This window comes from Lithobates pipiens, unplaced genomic scaffold (assembly GCF_037356315.1).
Source record: "Lithobates pipiens isolate NorthernLeopardFrog02 unplaced genomic scaffold, aLitPip1_a1.2 Scaffold_16, whole genome shotgun sequence".
NCBI lineage: Eukaryota > Metazoa > Chordata > Amphibia > Anura > Ranidae > Lithobates > Lithobates pipiens.
This window is the reverse complement of record NW_027507748.1, coordinates 625,286,465-625,307,544: the sequence shown is the minus strand read 5'-3', so window position 1 is coordinate 625,307,544 and position 21,080 is coordinate 625,286,465. Positions and strand designations below refer to the sequence as shown.

Genomic DNA, 21,080 nt, shown 5'->3' with positions numbered 1-21,080 from the left:
GACTGTGGAAACTTCACACTCGAACTTATGCAACTTGGATTTTGTGCCTCTCTTCCAGACTCTGGGACCTTGATTTCCAAATTAAATGCAACATTTTCCACAGTCTGTGATGATTTGGGGAACCATTTCATGTGCTGGTCCACTGTGTTTTATCAAGTCCAAAGTCAGCGCAGCCCTCTACCAGGAAAACCTAAAGCACTTTGTGCTTCCCTCTGCTGACCAGCTTTATGCAGGTACGGATTTCTTTTTCCAGCAGAACTTGGCACCTGCCCACGCTGCCAAAAGTACCATCACCTAGTTTAATGATCATGGTATCACAGTGTTTGATTGGGCAACAAACTCACCTGACCTAAATCCCATAGAGAATCTGTCTAGACTAGAACAGCGCACGTGGTTAAGGTTTTAAATTTTTCCAGAAAAGCTGAACTTACACTTTAAGCTTTAAAGTGCACCTGTGCCCAGACCTCAAACTACATGACACATGGCGTGCATGGGTCAGGAGTGTGCATGGTGCAGCGTGCCTTGGTTCAGGAGTGTGCGCAGCGTGCCTTGGTTCAGGAGTGCGCGCAGTGTGCCATGGCCTGCATGGGTCAGGAGTGTGCACGCGGCATGGCGTGCGTGGGTCAGGTGTGCATGCCGCACAGCGTGCAAAAGTTGAAAAGCTGAAAACATTTTATTGTGCTTAAGTAAACTGTCATTCACTTAGCATTTACTTTAATAATACTCCTAAAAAAAAAAAAAAAAAAAAAGATTGATCATAAGGAAGACTGTTATGTAGTAGTTTTGATTAGGTTCACAAGGTTTCTGTGCCACAGAGTGCGATAGACACTATGTAAGTTGACCAGATGCCTATTTATAAATCATTGATGGCTATCCAACCTGTCAGTTTTTTGCGTTCATAGAATATTCTATGTCACTTTAGGCCATTTCACCTGTTTGGTGGCGGAGTGAGAGGAGCAATGGAAAAGGAGGCAAGCCACCTGGAAAGACAACATGTTCATAATGTATATGAGAAGATTGCTCCTTACTTCAATGACAAACGGTACAAGGCCTGGCCAAAGGTACAAGAGTTCTTATTAGCTCAGGAGCCAGGAAGTCTGGTGGCTGATATTGGTGAGTGCGTTAATAAAAAGATTTTCATCTTCTTAATAGCTGCCATAGCAATTTAAGGATTAACTAATGTATTTCTGAAATCGTACAAAGACTGTAAGCATTTTCCCATGTACTACTTATCAGTTTTATTTATATTTCTGGCACCTATCTGGTTACAGCAGAATGACTGGCCATAGATGTTCAGGTCTCTTTCTGAAAACGCATTGGGAATATCTGTTTTGCAACCCATTGAGCATTACAATCTGCAGAAATACTCACTCCCCCCCCCCCCCCCCTTTGCAGCTTCTCCTTCAGCTCCTGATTTATTCTCTGCAAGGACATGTAATTGGTTTGTATTCGGGGACTACAATGTATCAAAACTGTCCTATACACAGGAGGATGACATCCCATAATATACTATACAGGGGACTACAATGTATCCAAACTGTTCTATTTAGTACAAACCAATCGCATGTCCCTGTAGAGAATATATCAGGAGCTGGAGGAGAAGCTGCACTGGATGTTCCTCTTTATTCTCGGTTACCCTCTGGGTCTCAACCAAGACCATTGAATGATCGAGTTCCCTTGGCTGTTTACTGTGTGTTCCTGCTTCATTACATCAAGCATTTGAGAGCTGTCATCCCCATTTTTTTGGAACAAGGCCCTGGCGGGGATAACGGCCACAAGCCCATTTTAGCTTGCCTCTGGTAAGCAGGCAATCTATGTGATGGAGGAGCACGAGTTTGTGGTGTTGTCAAGTCCTATCAAGGTTTCACATGTGTGATGATGATTATGGACTCCTTTTTAATATTTTGAAGTGTTGGGAGCAATTTCAACATATATGCATGGTGTTTGCACTTTTGTGTGTTGTATCAATTTGCGGTTTATTATTATGATTTTTTTTTTTTTTATTGGCGCAGATCCATTTCTATCTTTATTTGTTTATATGTGTATCCCATATTGAGCATCTGTTGTGTTTTTTTTCTTACTTGTATTGCTCACTTAGCACGGTAATTTTTTTTCCATTTTGCCTTGTTAACCACCTCAATACAGTGCACTTACACCCCCTTCCTGAAATGGAAATTGTGTTCCTTTTTTCACACAAATAGAGCTTTCTTTTGGTTGTATTTAATCCCTAGTGTTTTTTTTTTTTTTTTTTTTTGTGCTAAATAGAAATAATAAAATAAAAAAAAATCATAAATTTTGTGAAAAAAAAATGCCTTTTTCTTTGGTTCTGTCATAAATTTTGCGAATTAGTAATTTTTCTTCTCTTCTTCTTTGGCCAAAATTTATACTGCTACATAGCTTTGGTAAAAATAACCCAAGTTAGAGCCGGTTCACACAGGGGCGACTCAGATCCGACTTCAGGTCGCCCCTAGTCGCCTCAGGTCGGACAACATTTAAAAATCAACCTAAGTGAAAGAGAGCCGTCTTAATGCACACTACTGAAGTCGCTCCGACTTCAGAAGAGGTTCCTGTACTACTTCAATCCGACTTGTAGGCGACTGGTACCCATTGATTTCAATGGAGGTCGCCTCAAAGTCGGATCTCCGTCTATACGGAGGCGACTGACAGAATTATCAGCTCTCAAGAGGGAACTCCACGGCAAATTTATGAAAAAAAATTGGCGTGGGTACCCCCTCCGAGAGCATACCAGGCCCTTAGGTGTGGTATGGATTCTAAGGGGAACCCCCTACGCCGAAAAACCGGCGTGGAGGTCCCCCCCAGATCCATACCAGACCCTTATCCGAGCACACTACCCGGCCGGCCAGGAAAGGGGGTGGGGACGAGCCATACCAGGCCGCGTGCCCTCAACATGGGGGTGCCTTGGGGAAGGGGGGGCCGCGCAGTCCCCCCAACCCAAAGCACCTTGTCCCCATGTTGATGAGGACAAGGGCCTCTTCCCGACAACCCTGGCCGTTGGTTGTCGGGGTCTGCGGGCAGGGGGCTTATTGGAATCCGGGAGCCCCTATGGTGCCGATCACATTTAATCAGGCCTTCAGTACATCAGGTGTATCTCATTTCTTGAGACACTAACAAGTCGGGCAAGTACAAATACCCCCCAAATGACCCCTTTTTAGAAAGTAGACATTCCAAGGTATTATGTAAGTAGCATGATGAGCTTTTTAAGTTTTTTACTTTTTTCCCACAATTCTTTGCAAAATGAAGATGTGTTTTTGTTTTGTTTTTGTTTTGTTTTTTTGTTTTGTTTGTCATATTATCAGGTTATTTCTCACACACAGCATATGCATACAACAAATTTCACCCCAAAATACATTCTGCTACTTCGTGAGTATGATGATAACACATGTGTGAGACTTTTACACAGCCTGGCCACATACAGAGGACTAACATTGAAGTAGCGCCTTCAGGCGTTCTATGAGCATAAATGACTCATCTTATTTCTCAACCACCTATTACAATTTTGAAGGCCCTGGAGCACCAGGACAGTGGAATTACCAACAAAATGACCCCATTTTGGAAAGCAAACACCCCAACGTATATTCTGTGAGGCATGGGCTGCAAATAGGTACTCGGGTTCTCTGATGGGCTGGAGACAGGTACACTGGTAACTTTATGAGCTGCAGACAGGTACTCGAGGACTCTGATGGCCTGGTGACATTGAACCCAGAGATTCTGCGATCAGACACTGGTTTAGACCTGAGACTGAATGATCTATTATAGGTAGATCATCTAAATAGGCTAGGACAGTTATGCCTTTAGCCCTTAATCTGGCTAAAGGAGATGCCAGTCTCTTTCAGAACATCCGTGGTGCTGTGGCTAAATCAAAGCGCAGAAATTTCTGGTGCACGGGAAAATTTGGCACATGGAGATATGTATCTTTGATATCGATTAAAGCCAAAAACTCCCCTCCTTGCAGGATGGCCACAACCGATTGGATTGTGCGAAAGGATCAGATGTTTAGGTGCCGATTCAGATCTTTGAGATCTAGAATGAGTCTTGCCTCTCCGTTTGGTTCTGGAACCGTGAAAGGTTTGAATCAAACCTTGTGCCCTGTTCCACTAAGGGAACCTCTGATATCACCGACTGGGATAATAGATTATCTAGAGCCAGAAATAGACTTCTTTTTCTCTGGATCCTTGGGAACATTTTCCCTTAGAAAAAACGAGGAGACGGAAACTCTCGAAACTCTAGTTGCAACCTAGAGAAAAACTGCAGAAGCCACTCATCTGTCTTGACATTGTTCCTGCCAGATCTTGAGAATTGCAGGAGCCCTCCCCCTGCCCGAGCGAGCGAGGGCGCCCCTTCATGAGGAGGCTTTAGCATTCTGCTTTATGGGCTTTCTGCCCCAAGATCTCTTCTGACCCTGGTGCTGCCCTTGGGGACTTCCCCTTGATGTAAAACAAAGACAATTCCATAGCTCAACTCACCAACCAGTCTGCTGACCAACCAAATTAACCTGACTAACCGTCTGTTAAAAGCAGGGGTTTAGTTGGCACACATTTGCAAACGCATGTGAAAGCACAAAGCCTCATCACGGCACCTTGCGTTGCTTGCAGTCCTAGCACTACAAATATAATTATAAGTGTAATTAATAATTATAAGTGTCTCCACAGTGGAAATGCATGCATGGAATGGATGTGAAGGCCAGTTATGGGTGTGGGCAGTGGCCAGTTTTTTGGGACTTCCCCTTGAACCTGACGGTTGAGGCTGTCGAGACTGCCTAGAGGCTGATGTCTCTGGCACAGGAGAGGCAGCATGATTAAAGGAGAAATATTTGAACTTCTTGTTTACTGGTAAAAGAGAGCTTTTCCCATTAGAGATCCTTTGGATGTACTTATCCAGATCGTCTCTAAATAGCCATTCACCATGAAGGGAAAACTGGCTAAGAGCTTTTTACATGGTGCTTCGGCTGACCAATTTTTCAGCCACAGAACTCTGCGAGAATGCACTAGTCCAAGCATAAGCCATGAGGCTTAAATGATAGTCTTTTATAGCATCTACTGTGAAACATAGTGAGTCTGATACACCAGCCCATTGCTGGGCCTGGTGATCCGGCAGAATTTTAAGTATCTCCACAAACTGTTCCCTAATGGACTGAGATACACCAATTGCAGCAAGAACCGGCTGCACTACTGAACTTGCTAAAGACCTATTGTTTGCAGAAAGAGTTCCAACTTTTTATCTTTTGGATCCTTTAACATCAGTGCATTATCCACCAGACATGTGAGATTCTTGCTCACTGAGGTGATTGCAGCATCAATTGCTGGACCCCCCCCCCATTTTCTTTCATAGAAATCCTCTTCCATAGGATAAAGTGTGGAGAATTTCTTGGGTGGGTAATATTGTTTATCCGTATGTTCCCATTCAGAATACATAAGCTTTTTTAGCCATGCATGAATAGGAAAATCATCCCCAGATTGGGGGGGGGGGGGGGGAGTTCTAATGAACCCAATTAGAGGTGGGTTCCTCAAGAGCCAGGCAGCAAAAAGATTGCATAAGGGAGTACACAAGCAACTTGTCTTGTGATGCTACTCCTTCCATATTAGGATCCTCAGAAGAGGACAAATAAGTATCTTCCAATATTTGGGAAGATCTATCTGATCCCCAGCCTCCTGCACCTCAATAAGAGCACTAGATGGGAATCTGCTATGTTTAGCCCCACTATGGAGAGACATAGCATCAATCTTCTTTCCAAATTACAAATGGTAGAAGAAAAAAAAAAGCTTGTATGATATATTCAGGGACTGAAGTGTTTATGCAACAACAGTTTCCCCTGACAGCTCCCTCTGACCAGCCGCATCCCTCTCAGAGGAGGATGACATTCTTTTGGAAATGGATTTAGTTTATAGTGAAAACCATTGACTCTTTTAGAACCATTAGAGGAGTTCCTGGTCCCGTTACCACTCGTAGCCTGAAGCATAAAGTAGAGGCACTACCAGCAAAAGAATGTACACTGCTATACTATAGTCCAGCGCTGTAAGCTGCTACTAATCTTGGCCTGGTAAAGTATAATGTGTCAAAGGGAAATGCCTGTGTCCCTAACCTGAACAAGCCATCCTCCTGCTCTGTCCCTCCACAGCCAGCAGCAGCTACACATACACAGCGCTTTAACACTTCCTCCACGTGTGGCCAGCGTCTGATGCCGTTAGCCATGCCCCCCGCGCAAATTACACCCCCCCCCCTCCTTACAAAGGAAAGTGTTTTCCCGCACGAGTGGCGGCTCAGGCGTCCTGTAAAACAGCAGACATGGCGGGGGGGCAAATCCTCCACTGAGCGGCCACGCATTCTGTCCCCTTTCCTTTTAAAAAAAAAAAAAAAAAAAACACTGCTTTTGGTATATCAATCCCCCGAAGGGGAAAAGGACCAATATGTGGGGCGCAGGAGGAGAATCGGACCCCCCCCTTTCTTGCTGGAGGAGAAATCAAAGGCTTCTGCACTGTTTCCAGCATCAGGCGGTGAGTGCTCAATACAGCCCCCAGTGGTGACATGACAAGATTATACATAGAAGGCAAAATTCCTGAGAAAATCTCCCTTACCTTTTCCTTGCAGCAGGGTTATCTGAGATAAAAACCCAATCTTCACCCTTCACGGTGGGCTCCGAGACCTTTAGGAAACCTTCAGGAACAGGGGAACCTCAGGTTACTCACAATCCTGGACCTGCGACAGCACCCTGCCAGTAAAAACTTTATGGCCTTACTACCAAAAAATACTGGATCCCAGGGTCCAGCTCTCTAAAGAGAAGCATTCGCAAGCAAAACCTAATTTCTTCAGACACAAGGCCCGGGTACCATCCATTTAGCCCATGAAAGGACATCAGAATGGATCTGGTCAGCATGGCTAGCCCCAGCAGGGAAGCTTCCAGTGGAGCACAGCACATCTTTACTCGTGACCAACACCTTAGACACTGGTGAAAAAACTGAGGACTCCCAGTAGTGGGAGGGGTTATATAGGGAGTACACTTCTTGCCTTAGGGCGTGCCAGTGTCCATCACCTGTGAGTGGCCCTATAACCCACATAGTATGTACTATGGCTCTGTGTCCCCTGATGTAAGAAAATGTCCTCCACCCCCCCCCCCCCTTGGGGTCATCAGAGTCTATTGATTTACTGTTTCTTATGCCACGTACACACGATCGGATTATCCGTCGGACTTGGTCCGGCGGACTGTGGTCTAATAAAGCTGTCTAATAAAGTATTTTAAAAACGTGTGTGTGTGTGTGTGTGTGTGTGTGTGTGTGTGTGTGATTTTTATTTTTTTTTCTCCAGGTGACTGGGTAGGGGTACTATGTACCCCATACTCATTCACATAGGGTAGGGGATTCTCCCGGATTCTGATAAGCCCCCCGCCCGCAGACCCCAACAACAAACGGCCAGGGTTGTCGGGAAGAGGCCCTTGTCCTCATCAACATGGGGACAAGGTGCTTTGGGGTGGGGGGCTGCAGGACCCCCCCTTCCCCAAAGCACCCCCCATGTTGAGGGCAAGTGGCCTGGTACGGCTAAGAAGGGGGGGCACTCGCTCACTCGTCCCCACCCCCTTTCCTGACTGGCCAGGCTGCGTGCTCAGATAAGGGTCTGATATGGACTTTGGGGGGACCCCCACGCTGTTTTTCCGGTGTAGGGGTTCCCCTTTAAATCCATACCAGGTGACGGGGCTAGTGAGGTGTCAATCTCGCCGATGGAGGCAGCGACATTCACTTCCTTCCATCTACCTGGAGTCACGTTAAAAATGAATGCACTTTACTCCTTGTGTGGGCAAGTCCGTTCATTTCAAAAGTCCAGCAGACTCCGCCATAGTGCGCTCGTTTGGAAAGTCCGGCGGACCTTTTGGCTGCAAAGTCTGGTGGGTTGTCCGCCGGATAGTCCGAACGTGTGTACATGACATTACTGTAATTTTCTCTACATTGCATACCAGTTTATATGTGCCAAGAATAGGAGTCTAAAACTTATAAGAATATTTGCATAAGCTATTATTGTGCTACCTGTTCTAAGAATGTTAAGTAAAAGAACACTTGGTTACCTTACTGCAGTGTAGTGTCTGTATAATTGCGTTGTCATTTAAAAATGCCTGAACTCAGGGTGTCAGAGGTGTCTGGAGGCTTGTAAGGTTAGGGCAACCTTTTGGGGTTGGTCATCTTCAAGCAACCCTCACGGGGTGGCGCTACACATACATTTTTGCAATTTTTTTTTCTTTCCTTCAACTAATTGTTGCAGGAAAGAAAATTTCTTGATACATTGTGCTGTGCTAAGAATATTTCCCTGCCGTCAGAATACAATAATCACTGCTGTGAGCTATAGCCAGCTGTATCACCAGATGAAAATAAAGACTAAAAAAGAAAATGAATGCAGATGTCAGATCTAGGAATCGGTAAGCTGAAATATCATAAATGTTTTCTTTTGAACATCTAGATTACCAATATAGTCAATGGTGTCTGTTCATACCTGATCAATTTTTGTTGAAGCTTGTCACTTGAAGCTCAAAAAAAAGTACATAATTTTTGTGACAGTCGCATATTTTTGGCTACTGTAAAGCCATGTACAAACTGTCAGCGCTATAAATCCTTTTCCTTTTCCTTTCCCTAAGCTAAAAATAACCAAATAAAGAGTATACTTAATTAGAATGACTTGATCGTAAAAATATTTGTGTGACAACAGATGAAGGTTAATGTATGTTTTATAGAAGTTATGTACAGTATAGCCATTGTTTTCTGGGTTGATGAAAGGAGGGAGGGAAATGAGACAATACTGGTTTTTGCTTGTCTGTGAACAATTTTCAATAAATGCTTTAAATACTGATTTATAACTTGTATTCTGAATCGTACACATGTGATTTTAGAATGTTTATATGTTTTCACAATAAATCGAAATATGTTTTCGTGTTTAACATTAGTATTGTATGGCTTAATTGTATAGGCTGAACAAAAAATTCCCATTGCATCTTATGGCCAAAGTCAGCACTACTCTTGTCAACTGACATTTTTATAAGTGGCTGGTTCACACCATAAATCTCAGGCCCATGCATCAAAACCTTATACCGCAAACAAAAAATATATAAAGGAAACCTGCAGTGAGAGAATATGGAGGCTGGCACTGGTGACACCTCCTGAAAATGTTCTGCAGATGCAATGGTTTTTGTACTCCCCCCAGTTCCGTCTTCTCCCCTAATTTTGTCTCCGTCTCACCCCCCCCCTCCAGTTCTGCTCCTCCTCTGGTTCCGTCTCACCCCCCCCCCCCCCCCCAAGTTCAGTCTTCTTCCCCTTCTCTCCAGGTCCATCTTCTTCCCCCTCCCCCAGTTCCTTCTGTCCACCCCCCCGTTCCATCTTCTCTCCATATCTGTCTGATTTCCCCCGGTTCTGTCTGTCCACACCCCCCCGTTCTGTCTTTTTATCCTTTCCAGTCCCGGCTTTTCTTTTGATTTTCTGAATAATGTTTGTATATTCTGGGTCAAACAACTAGTCTTAAAAGAGAGAGTAATGGTAACCCCCCCCCCCCCCCATACAAAGTTCTTTTGGTTATACTAGATTCACAAAATTTCAGTTGTAATCAAATTGTATGTAATCGTATTATTGTAGGTCCAGTTTAATAAATCTGGCATTAAATTGCTAGTTCACTTTGTCCCTAATGTATTCAATAGGGTTGAGGTCAGGGCTCGGTGCAGTTCAGTTCCTCCACAAATCGTCAAACCATGTCTTTTATAGAGCTGGTTTGTGTACAGGGGTACAGTCAAACTGAAACAACCAAGGGCCTTAACTGTTACCACTAGTGATGGACGAACTTCCGACGGGACGTTTCGCGAACGCGGCCGATAGTTCGCGAACCGGAACGTTCGTGGCGGGCCCCATTGACTTCAATGGGAGGCGAACTTCGCAAACCTACTGGTCAAATTTGCAGCCACAAAATAATTAATAGCTGTGCAAACATAGTCCCACCACATGGCCAAAGACGTAATACATGTATGAGGTGAATCTGGGATCGACAACTACAAGCATTCCTTTTTTATATGGGAAATTGTTGTGACCATTCAGGACTGTGGAGCGTATGAAGGCAATGGAGGAGAGGGAAGGTCAGGGACCAGGGTAGGCAAAGAAGAGGGTGCAGGAGATGATCACCAGCAGCGTAACATACAGCAATGACACCTGCACCGTGATAGTGATCTGACAGCAGCACCATGATAGAGAGCACTGACATCAGCAGCGTGACATAAAGCACTCACCCCAGCACCGTGATATACAGCACTGACAGCAGCACCATGATATACAGCACTGACACCTGCACCGTAAGCAGCCCCAGGAGGAAGTCAGCATAGCACAGGGATGGTGGGAGCCCCTCATAATAAGCAGCCCCAGGAGGATGTCGGCATAGCACAGGGATGGTGGGAGCCCCTCATAATAAGCAGCCCCAGGAGGATGTCAGCATAGCACAGGGATGGTGGGAGCCCCTCATAATAAGCAGCCCCAGGAGGATGTCAGCGTAGCACAGGGATGGTGGGAGCCCCTCATAATAAGCAGCCCCAGGAGTAAGTCAGCACAGCACAGGGATGGTGGGAGCCCCTCATAATGAGCATAGCACAGGGATGGTGGGAGCACCTCAAAATATGCACAGCAGAGGTACAGCCCCAGGAGGATGTCGGCACAGCACAGGGATGCTGCAACAATCACTAGCACAGCACTGCCTATCCTGAACTACACCTTACACCTATACCAGTCCTGAAAAGAACTTTTGTGTACCAAATAGCGATTTGGGTCACTGTAATCTCTCCCTGCTCCACACAGCAACCTCTCCCTATAGTGACAGAAGAAAGAATGTAAAATGGCCGCCGGATCGGGTGTATTTATAAGTTAGGGGGAATGTCCAAGTGTCCATGTGCTGTAATGTCTCAATTGGCTGTCCTGTACCCTATGATGGATGTGTCATCATAGGTCAAAGTTCTTTTACACAGTAAACACGGAAGTCCGCCGGGCGAACGGCGCCAATAGTCCGCCGAACGGGCGGACCGCGAACAGCCGAAATTCGCCGCTAAATGACCGCCGGGCGAACCGTTCGGCCATCACTAGTTACCACAAGGCTCAATATGTATGCTATTAAAAAATAAAAATAAAAAAAATAAATAAAAAAAAGTACCCTTCACAGGCAATGCCTGAACTCTATAATTTATTGGTGTGTCCTCATACGTTGAGCATATAGTATAAAAGTGAGCTACTATTTTATTTAATTTTTTATTTTTCTTATGGACAATTTCTCCACTTTGCTGTTAAAATGAAGACTTTGAATTTTAGAAATCTTCCTAACTCATGGAGAAATATGGATGCATGCCAGAATTTACATATTTCGCATGAAAACAATATACCAATTAAGCAACTACAATGCCAAAGGATAAAGTTTACATTTCATTGCAGTCATTATTTGTGAACGTTAACATGTATTATACTTTTGAATAATAGGTTTTCTTTTCTCTTGTATGGCTAGAATTTATCAGGAACTTTTTCATCAAAATTACTCCAAGCCAAGGCAACAGTAATTTGATTCCAATTCAAATGAAAACAATTGCTGCTAACAATTAGCAGTAATGACTCATTTAAATACATAGCCTTTTAATTTTCCTCTTGCTGAAGAATCAGAAGAGTGGAATTAGAGGCTGAAGGTTGTAATTATTTGAATGATGCAAGCAATCTGTGTCAGGTAAGTGTGTATATCGGAGCCTGTCAAACTAGTACATCAATGGTTTACTGAGGTCAATTGTTTAAACACTCATAACAGAGGAATATCACATTAGAAAAATAAAATGAATGTGGTAATTCATAGTTGAAAAGAAAAAAAAAAAATATGTATAATGGCTATAGAAAAAAATCCCTTAACTTTGCTGGATGGAAGTAAATGTCAGCGGCTTACAGCATGTAAAAATTTTAAAGTTATTTCACTAAAAAGTGGTGTCATTTTTATGTAGACACTGGTGAATTTAACTTTAAACAACAGGAACCTATAAAAAAGAAGGTACAGCATTTCAAAAGCCTAGAAATAATATGGTCACCAGGCTAGTGTGGTTTTCACACTGTATTTCTTTTATAAAAGATTAGGAAAAGTGTGGGGAACACCATCAGGTTTACACATAAGTTTTTACCTGCAAGGCTTGTTTACATACAAATCTCATGTGTACACCATGTCCTTTTTTGCTTTACAATTGTTAGTTTGGACCAGAAGTAGACATGTGCAATTTGTTTCAAATTTGTTTTGTTTTTTAAACAAATTTTGCCAAATTCGGAAATATCCAAATTAACGAAAACACGTTTGAATGATCTTTTCTGAATATTAGTAAATTCGAAAATCCAAAAATCTGAAATCACTAATAATAACCTAACTATTTAAATTTATAGGTATTAGAATTTCCTTTCAAATTTGGCTGTTAGTGAATGTAACGAATACGAATTTATCTGAAGTTACGAATTATCCAAAATAACAAATCCAATAAGCCAATCTCTCCCGAGCCGGACTGTGTGCATCCATAGACGCAATGTGGCTTGGTCCTGTCCCCCCCCCCCCCCAACAGGATTTTATTGACCACAAAAGCAGTGGCGGAAATATCGGTCACAACAATCGCCCCCGCCACTGGGCCCTGCTGTTCCGCCACTGGGGGGGGGGCCCAGGACAGCCAAATAGTGCTCGGGTTATGACAGACTCGGGGGGGGGGGGGGGGGGGCATGGCCGCGTGGTGACGTTTAAAGGAGGCGGAGGATAGGTCAGCACACACCAATCCTGCCGAACGTCTGCAGAGTCGCACTCTGGCTGGCCTGGATGGGACATCTCCCCCTCAGCTCTCCATAAGCTGGAGTCCGTCCCCCTGCCAAGTTAATGTCTCCATTGTCTGTACCATTTTGTTGAAGTTTGCCCATATACACAGAGTGGAGTTGGTCTTTCAACAAAATGGCTCCCAAAACCCACAACTATGGGAGAGCGGGGAGGAGAAGAGAATAGGATCAAAGCCAAGGTCTGCCTGAGCCTGTCCTGCACCCGAGTAATGGAGAGGAGGTGAGGTCAGTTTGACAGCTCCAGCCAGGCCACACAGAGCCTATGGGGGAGATCACTGTGGTCACCAGAATCCCCCGTCACATCATACCCATTACATGAACGTCTGAAGGATTCCCCCTGTGCAAGGGAGGACTCTGTGGACCCTGATGTAATGGGGAATGCTGTAGACTCTTATGTAATGGGAGGGGCCACCTTACATCAGAGTTTGCCTTTTACACTGGAGTTCGCAGCATTCCCCTTTACATCAGAGCCTGCAGAGTTCTATCTTACACTGTAAGGGGGAACTCTGCGGACTCTGATGTAAAGGGGAATGCTGCGGACCATGATGTAAGGGGGACCAGAACCCTGCTTACATCAGCGTCTACAGTGTCCCCTTTTACATCATGGTCCACCACATTTCCCTTTACATCAGAGTTCCCCTTTACATCAGAATCCACAGAGCTCTCCTCTTCATCAGGGTACACTGTAAGGGGGAACCCTGTGGACTGTGATGTAAAGGGAAATTTATGGAATCTGATGTAAAGGGTAACTCTGCAGACCCTGATCTAAAGGGGAATGCTACAGATCCTGATGTAAGGGAGAACGCTGCAGACTGTGATGTAAGGGCGGGGGTGTTGGGGGGGCCTTCATGGTTTCTTGCATTGGTGTCCTGAAGGTTCTAGTTGGCCTTTAAGCAGGAGCCAATGGCTCTCACTGAGTGCTGTGAGGAGAGGAAGAGAGAGTAGCGCTGCTGCACTCAGGCACAGCACTGGATCAAGATAGGGCTTTGGTAAATATTTATAGAGGTGAGGGGGCAATACAAATACTGGGACATTTTTACCTTCATGCAGGGAATGCATTAAAGGATAAGTTCATCTTTCTGAACACGTTACATACCGGTATTTTGGGAGTAAAATGTTCAGCAACCTTCCCCTGCAGCGCCAATCCCCCCCACCATATTGTGACAGTAATTTGGGCATCGTCTTTCTGCACCCTCTGTCTCAATTTTAAAACAGTGTGGCTCTCTGCCCACACAGCTATGTCATTCATTCACAGAGTTCTGTGAATTAACAAATTAACTACAAGTACTATCTCCATTGTGGCAGATGGCATGTAGTTGTCAATGAACTTGGTTTTATTGAGTCAGTTACTGATCTCCAGTAACTGTCTGCTCGTATGGGACGTATGAGCAAGCGGCTTTAGGGCTCTGCATCTCAAAAAAGCGGCTCCTACAGGCTTTAGAGCTTTTTTTTTTTTTTATTTTTTTTTTTTTCTCTGCCTGGAAACTCCCCTTTGTGTTAGCCAATGTGTCCATGCACACTGTGGTGTTTTTTTTTTATATTTTTTTTTTGTTTTTTGTTTTTTTTCAGGAGTTTGTGCCAATGTACTTACAGGCAGAAATGTGTCTCGCCAAACTTGTGTTTTTGAGCAGAAAATAAGCCTAAATGCCTAGAAACAGGTTAAAGAGCATGAAAAAGCTCAAAGAAGCTCAAAAACATAAAAAAAAAAGTTAAAAAAATTAGCTGATAGGAGGGTTTGTGAAAAAAGAAGCTCAACAAAAACACGCAAAAGAGCCCCAAAAAAAAAAAAAAAAAACACTAGCTTCTTCAATCTGAAATAAAAACTTAAGTGCCCGTAAAAGCAGCCCTTTTTTTTTTTTTTTTTTTTTTTTTTTTTTTTTTTGGAGCTACAGTGTGCATGAGCTCTTACAAGCATAAAAAAACCCCCACCAAACTTTTGAGCAGAAAAGGCAATTAAATGCGTGAAAAAGCACAAAGGAGCTCAAATGCACACAAAAAAGGAAAACCTTTCCCGAGGGGAGGGTTTGTTAAGGAAAAACTATGCTGAAAAAAGCTCAACGAAGATCAATAAAAACATGCAAAAGAGCACAAAAAAGCACAAGCTTCTTCAAGCTTTTAGACAGAGAAATAAAAGCTCAAATGTCTGTAAAAGCAGCCTGCATCGTGCATGAGCCCTAACTGACAAGTCTGTCGGAATCTGGCGTTGCACCCACAACCTGCTAATCAAGGGTGCAATGCTCTACAGCCGCCTAAGAAAAATACCTAATTTTTTTAATAAAAAGTGGACTTGTCCTTTTAAGGTAAAAAAATATCCTGGATCTGGAACCACTTTAAAGTGGTTGTAAACCCTTACAAACCACTTTGACCTACAGGTAAGCCTAGATTAAGGCTTACCTGTAGGGCCAAGAAATATCTCCTAAACCTATACGGTTTAGGAGATATTTACAAAAAGACAGGCACCGCTGTCTATGGTGCATGCACCGTAGACAGTGGCGCGCAGGCGCACTGAGCACACCGCAGATCATGGTGGTATGCCACTCGTGTCAGCTCCCGTCCACATGCGTGGGAGTGACGTCATCCCAGCTCCGGCGAATCACAGACTCACTCCGGGATACATGGCAGCGATGAAGATAGAGGAGGACCGCTTTGGGGGCTTCGTTCTCAGGTAAGTTATTCATAATGAGCTAGTATGCTATGCATACTAGCTCATTATGCCTTTGTCTTGCAGGTTGCGTTTTTATTTTATTTTTTTAGTGTGTCTTTACTTACAATTATTTCCTCTTTAAACTCTAGTAGTCCACTTTATCCATAACCTATGCACACTGCAATTTCCAGTATCTTTATATATCAAATGTATTTTAAATGCAACATGTCTAGTACAATAATGAATTTTGATATGATTTCAGGCTGTGGAAATGGGAAATATCTGCATATCAACAGTCAGACTTTTAAAATAGGATCTGATTACTGCTTACCACTGGCAGAGGCTGCAAGAAAACAAAATTATGAAGTAATGGTGTGTAATGGACTCCAGCTGCCATACCGTGATGGCGCCTTTGATGCTGTTCTCTCTATAGCTGGTAAGGTACTGAGACAGTAGACATACAGTATATAATATAGGTACGCTTTTTTTTTTTTTTTTTTTACTGACCTACAGTTTAAATGTTTCTAACTAATTATAGAAGGTTCATCTCTGGATATAAACACATTATGTACAGGGATAAGTTTGCTATCTGAAACCCTTAATTGATAAGTTCATTTAAAAAAATAAAAATAAACACACATTTGTTAGCAGGTAAAATAAAAAAAGTGCATTTATTTCTTCTTTTCTAAGGAGCAGATGGTGAAATCTAAGGCTCCTGCAAACTCTCAGGATAGCTGTCTACCTGGTACGGACAGGCAGGTACCTGGAGAGCAGATCAATGGACTATGGGAGCGCTCACCAGTGCCCTCCATAGTTCATTGGGAACTACAAACCATCGACCACAATAGCTGGCAGTTCTTGTAGGCATTCATTCACAGGAAGCCATTTTCAAATTGTGACAGCGGGTGCGGGGAGAAGATCCTGCCCGCTGTCAGAGGGGGGATTTGAGGGCAGATTCTGGAACATGTTACATGTTCTACCCTAAAAAAAATTTGAACATGAAACATGTTCCAAAAGGTGAACTTATCCTTTAAGCTCCCCATAGATTGCTGACTGGTTATTCAGGTCATTCAGGCAGCTGTGGGTGCCGCAGCTGCCTAAAAACCATAGCTGGCAGCAGAGATTGCTCTGTTCAAGCTTTGATGGTAGAAACAATTGGTTTTCTTTCATTCAACCCTCTAGCAGTACAAGAGCAAATCAGGCCATGTATAGCAGCTTTTAGGCCTGGTTCACACCTATGCATTTTTAGTGAGTTTTAAGTTTTGCAGAAACTCACTAAAGCCATTTAACATGGTTGCCTATGGATGTAGTTCACATCTGTGCATTTTATGAAAAGGGCCAGGGACACTTTTTCAGGTTTTTGGTTCCATAGACTTCAATGGATCAAAAATATGTATCGAAAAATGCAAAATACAACCTGGTCTAAAGCTGGATTCACACCTAATGTATTTTTAATGCTTTTTGCATTTTGCAGATTTGCACTACAGAACGTGTTCCATAGGAAACCATGTTAAATGGACTGTAGTGCAAATCTGCAAAATGCAAAAAGCACTAAAACTGCATAAGTGTGAATCCAGCCTTAGAAGCAGAATCATATTGGAGACCTCTTTTGTTTTTGTTGTATAACCAAAATTCTAAGGATTGTAAATGTTTTCTTTAAAACTGCATCCAAAACAAAAAGCCAACAAATGTATATTATTGCCTTTACATATTCATGACTTTTGTATTTTGCCTTTCCTTGATATTACACGTGTGCACCTTTTTAAAAAAAATAATAATTTAGCAATGCACATTCAGTTGGAAGGATGTCCTTGGCCACTATTGCAAAGCACAAAATTGAGGCACGCTAGTGTAAGGTTAAAGCAGGTAATGAGGAGGCAATATGCCTCCCCAATGCCTGTCAAAAGCTCCCTGAAGAGAGCAAATGCTGACAACTCTTCAGATGGCAAAGCGCATGTGAACGAACCCTTCATTTTTTATTTTTTTTTGTTTATTAGGCAGATTGTGTGAATTTTCCCACACTGTGCTGGAAAGCATTGCTCTGGTGATCTGCTGCGGTGCCATTGTATTAACAGCACCCCAAAAACAGATTGCAAAAGCATCAGCCAACTTGCATGGTACTGCAGCATGCTTTTAAACGTAGTGCATGCACTAATTTTTTTTGTGTTCTGGTGTGATTGACAGCCAAATAAATAGGCCCCAAAACCGCACCACCTGGGAACGCTCAGGAAAACCAAACTTTACCCCCTCCTCTTGGTACAAATATCCCCTCTAAGGTCATATTCCCCCATAAAGATTCCCCCCCCACCACCACAGCCCCATATACCAAACCCAGTACAGATTTTCCCCCACCTCAGCACAGACCATCCTCCCAGCCTTATTTAAGTAAGCCTCATCCCAGTAGTGCACATGGTGGGCATAAGAACATATTAAAGAAATTAGAAAATGTAGAAGGAGCTTCTGCTCTCCTAGCCTTCCTTGCAACCTACATTTACTAAAGCCAGCCACCTTATCAGTGCACTTCAGCCAGGTACAAGTGGCAGGGCAGGCCCTGTGGCCCCCCTGTGATTGGTGCATTCTGTGTGTCCCCCTCTGGTGCATTCTGTGTCCCCCCCCCCCCCTGTGATTGGTGCATTCTGTGTCCCCCCCTGTGATTGGTGCATTCTGTGTGCCCCCCCCTGTGATTGGTGCATTCTGTGTGCCCCCCCCTGTGATTGGTGCATTCTGTGTGCCCCCCCCCCCCTGTGATTGGTGCATTCTGTGTGTCCCCGCCTGTGATTGGTGCATTCTGTGTGTCCCCCCCTGTGATTGGTGCATTCTGTGTGTCCCCCCCTGTGATTGGTGCATTCTGTGTGTCCCCCCCTGTGATTGGTGCATTCTGTGTGTCCCCCCCTGTGATTGGTGCATTCTGTGTGTCCCCCCCTGTGATTGGTGCATTCTGTGTGTCCCCCCCTGTGATTGGTGCATTCTGTGTGTCCCCCCCTGTGATTGGTGCATTCTGTGTCCCCCCCCCCCGTGATTGGCGCATTCTGTGGCCCCCCCCTGTGATTGGCGCATTCTGTGGCCCCCCGTCCTGTGATTGGTGCATTCTGTGGCCCCCCGTCCTGTGATTGGCGCATTCTGTGGCCCCCCGTCCTGTGATTGGCGCATTCTGTGCCGCCCGTCCTGTGATTGGCGCATTCTGTGCCGCCCGTCCTGTGATTGGCGCATTCTGTGGCCCCCCTGTGATTGGCGCATTCTGTGCCCCCCCCCCCTGTGATTGGCGCATTCTGTGCCCCCCCCCCTGTGATTGGCGCATTCTGTGGCCCCCCCCCCCTGTGATTGGCGCATTCTGTGGCCCCCCCCCTGTGATTGGCGCATTCTGTGTCCGCCCGTCCTGTGATTGGCGCATTCTGTGTCCCCCCCCCCCCTGTGATTGGCGCATTCTGTGTCCCCCCCCCCCCTGTGATTGGCGCATTCTGTGTCCCCCCCCCCCTGTGATTGGCGCATTCTGTGCCCCCCCCCTGTGATTGGCGCATTCTGTGTCCCCCCCCCCCTGTGATTGGTGCATTCTGTGTCCCCCCCCTGTGATTGGTGCATTCTGTGTCCCCCCCCCCCCCCTGTGATTGGTGCATTCTGTGTCCCCCCCCCCCCTGTGATTGGTGCATTCTGTGTCCGCCCGTCCTGTGATTGGCGCATTCTGTGTCCCCCCCCCTGTGATTGGCGCATTCTGTGTCCCCCCCCCCCTGTGATTGGCGCATTCTGTGTCCCCCCCCCCCCCTGTGATTGGTGCATTCTGTGTCCCCCCCCTGTGATTGGTGCATTCTGTGTCCCCCCCCTGTGATTGGTGCATTCTGTGTCCCCCCCCTGTGATTGGTGCATTCTGTGCCCCCCCCCTGTGATTGGTGCATTCTGTGTCCCCCCCCCTGTGATTGGTGCATTCTGTGTCCCCCCCCCCTGTGATTGGTGCATTCTGTGTCCCCCCCCCCCTGTGATTGGTGCATTCTGTGTCCCCCCCCTGTGATTGGTGCATTCTGTGTCCCCCCCCTGTGATTGGTGCATTCTGTGTCCCCCCCCTGTGATTGGTGCATTCTGTGTCCCCCCCCCTGTGATTGGTGCATTCTGTGTCCCCCCCCCCTGTGATTGGCGCATTCTGTGGCCCCCCCCTGTGATTGGCGCATTCTGTGGCCCCCCCTGTGATTGGCGCATTCTGTGGCCCCCCCCCTGTGATTGGCGCATTCTGTGGCCCCCCCCTGTGATTGGCGCATTCTGTGGCCCCCCCTGTGATTGGCGCATTCTGTGCCCCCCCCTGTGATTGGCGCATTCTGTGCCCCCCCCCCCGTGATTGGCGCATTCTGTGGCCCCCCCTGTGATTGGCACATTCTGTGGCCCCTCTGTAAAAAAAATAAACCTATATTTCTAAAAGCTTATATAGGTAATGTCTAACAGTTCTGTGATATAGTTCATATAGTATAAAGAGCCAAGGATGACATAGAAAAAGGCACCAACACACAAAAATAAGTCCTCAGTAGTGATCAGGGCGCTTGAATACAATTGTAGTTACTGTGCATCCTTATCTGTGCTTCCACCACTGTTGGTACAGGCTGCTCACCTTACTCTGTGGACCTTTGAATTTACAGAAAGGTAATTTGAGCATTCCCCACAGGCAGGGCTGGACTTACCATTGGGCTTGACTGGGCTCAAGCCCATGGGCCCCACCCAATAGGGGGCCCGCAGGCCCTGCTGAGATACATAGCCGAGTGTACTTGGCTTGGCTCAGCTCCGCTCACAGTCACGCCCAGTCCCGCCCTATGATGAACATAATACAGGGACTGGGCGTGACTGTGAGCTGAGCCGAGTACACTCGGCTACTCTCGGCTCCGCTCGGGACTGCGAGAGGAACCGAGAGCCGCCGAGAGCATCCGAGAGGACCCGAGAGCCGCCGAGAGCCACCACTGAGAAGACCCGAGAGCCGCCGAGATACACAGGCTCTGTCTCTCGGCGGTGCCATTTTTAAACTTCAAGACTGCAATGACAAAGCTGCAAATGACACTGGGGCAAGGCTGCAAATGACAAGGCTACACTGACAAGGCTGCAATGACACTGGACAAGGCTACAGATGGATGAGCAAGGCTGCAAATGGACACTGATAAGGCTGCATTGATGGGCATTTAAATCAAATTTTTTTCCTTAATCTTCCCTCCTAAAAGATTTTTTCCTTAAAATTCCCTCCTAAACTTGGGGTGCGTGTTATACGCCGCCACGTGTTATACACCGATAAATGTGGTAATGTATACAAGGTAGGGTCCGAAAGTGGATCAAGCCCAGGGGCCCCCGCCACCCTAAGTCCTGCCCTGCCCACAGGGGCAATCAAAGGATGAAATCCTGTCTCTATATTATTCCAAAGTCCTCCCCACGTATTGTAAACCACACTCACATTCCAACATGTACACTGCACCTATTGTGTTAAATGTTATTAGCTCTTTAATTTAATAGCTTTTGTTAGTAGCAGACACAATGAAGTCTTTATGTTTTCTAATATTACACCCAACCTTCTTGCACGCAGGACATCGGCCACATGAATACGGTAAAAGCCTGTGAGG

The 21,080-nt window shown here is 45.3% G+C and overlaps 1 protein-coding gene across 2 annotated transcripts in view; it reads left to right on the top strand.

The window, feature by feature from the left end:
* Positions 1-21,080, top strand: part of LOC143983952 (putative tRNA methyltransferase 9B) — a 48,217-nt gene that overhangs the window by 17,691 nt on the left and 9,446 nt on the right. The window contains exons 2-3 of one of the 2 annotated variants that reach the window (XM_077484125.1): positions 923-1,113; positions 15,761-15,934. In XM_077484125.1, coding sequence (XP_077340251.1) covers positions 960-1,113; positions 15,761-15,934 — 328 coding nt within the window. In that variant the 5' untranslated portion in view covers positions 923-959. The remainder of the gene's footprint in view (positions 1-922; positions 1,114-15,760; positions 15,935-21,080) is intronic. The other variant, XM_077484126.1, reaches the window with a different exon arrangement.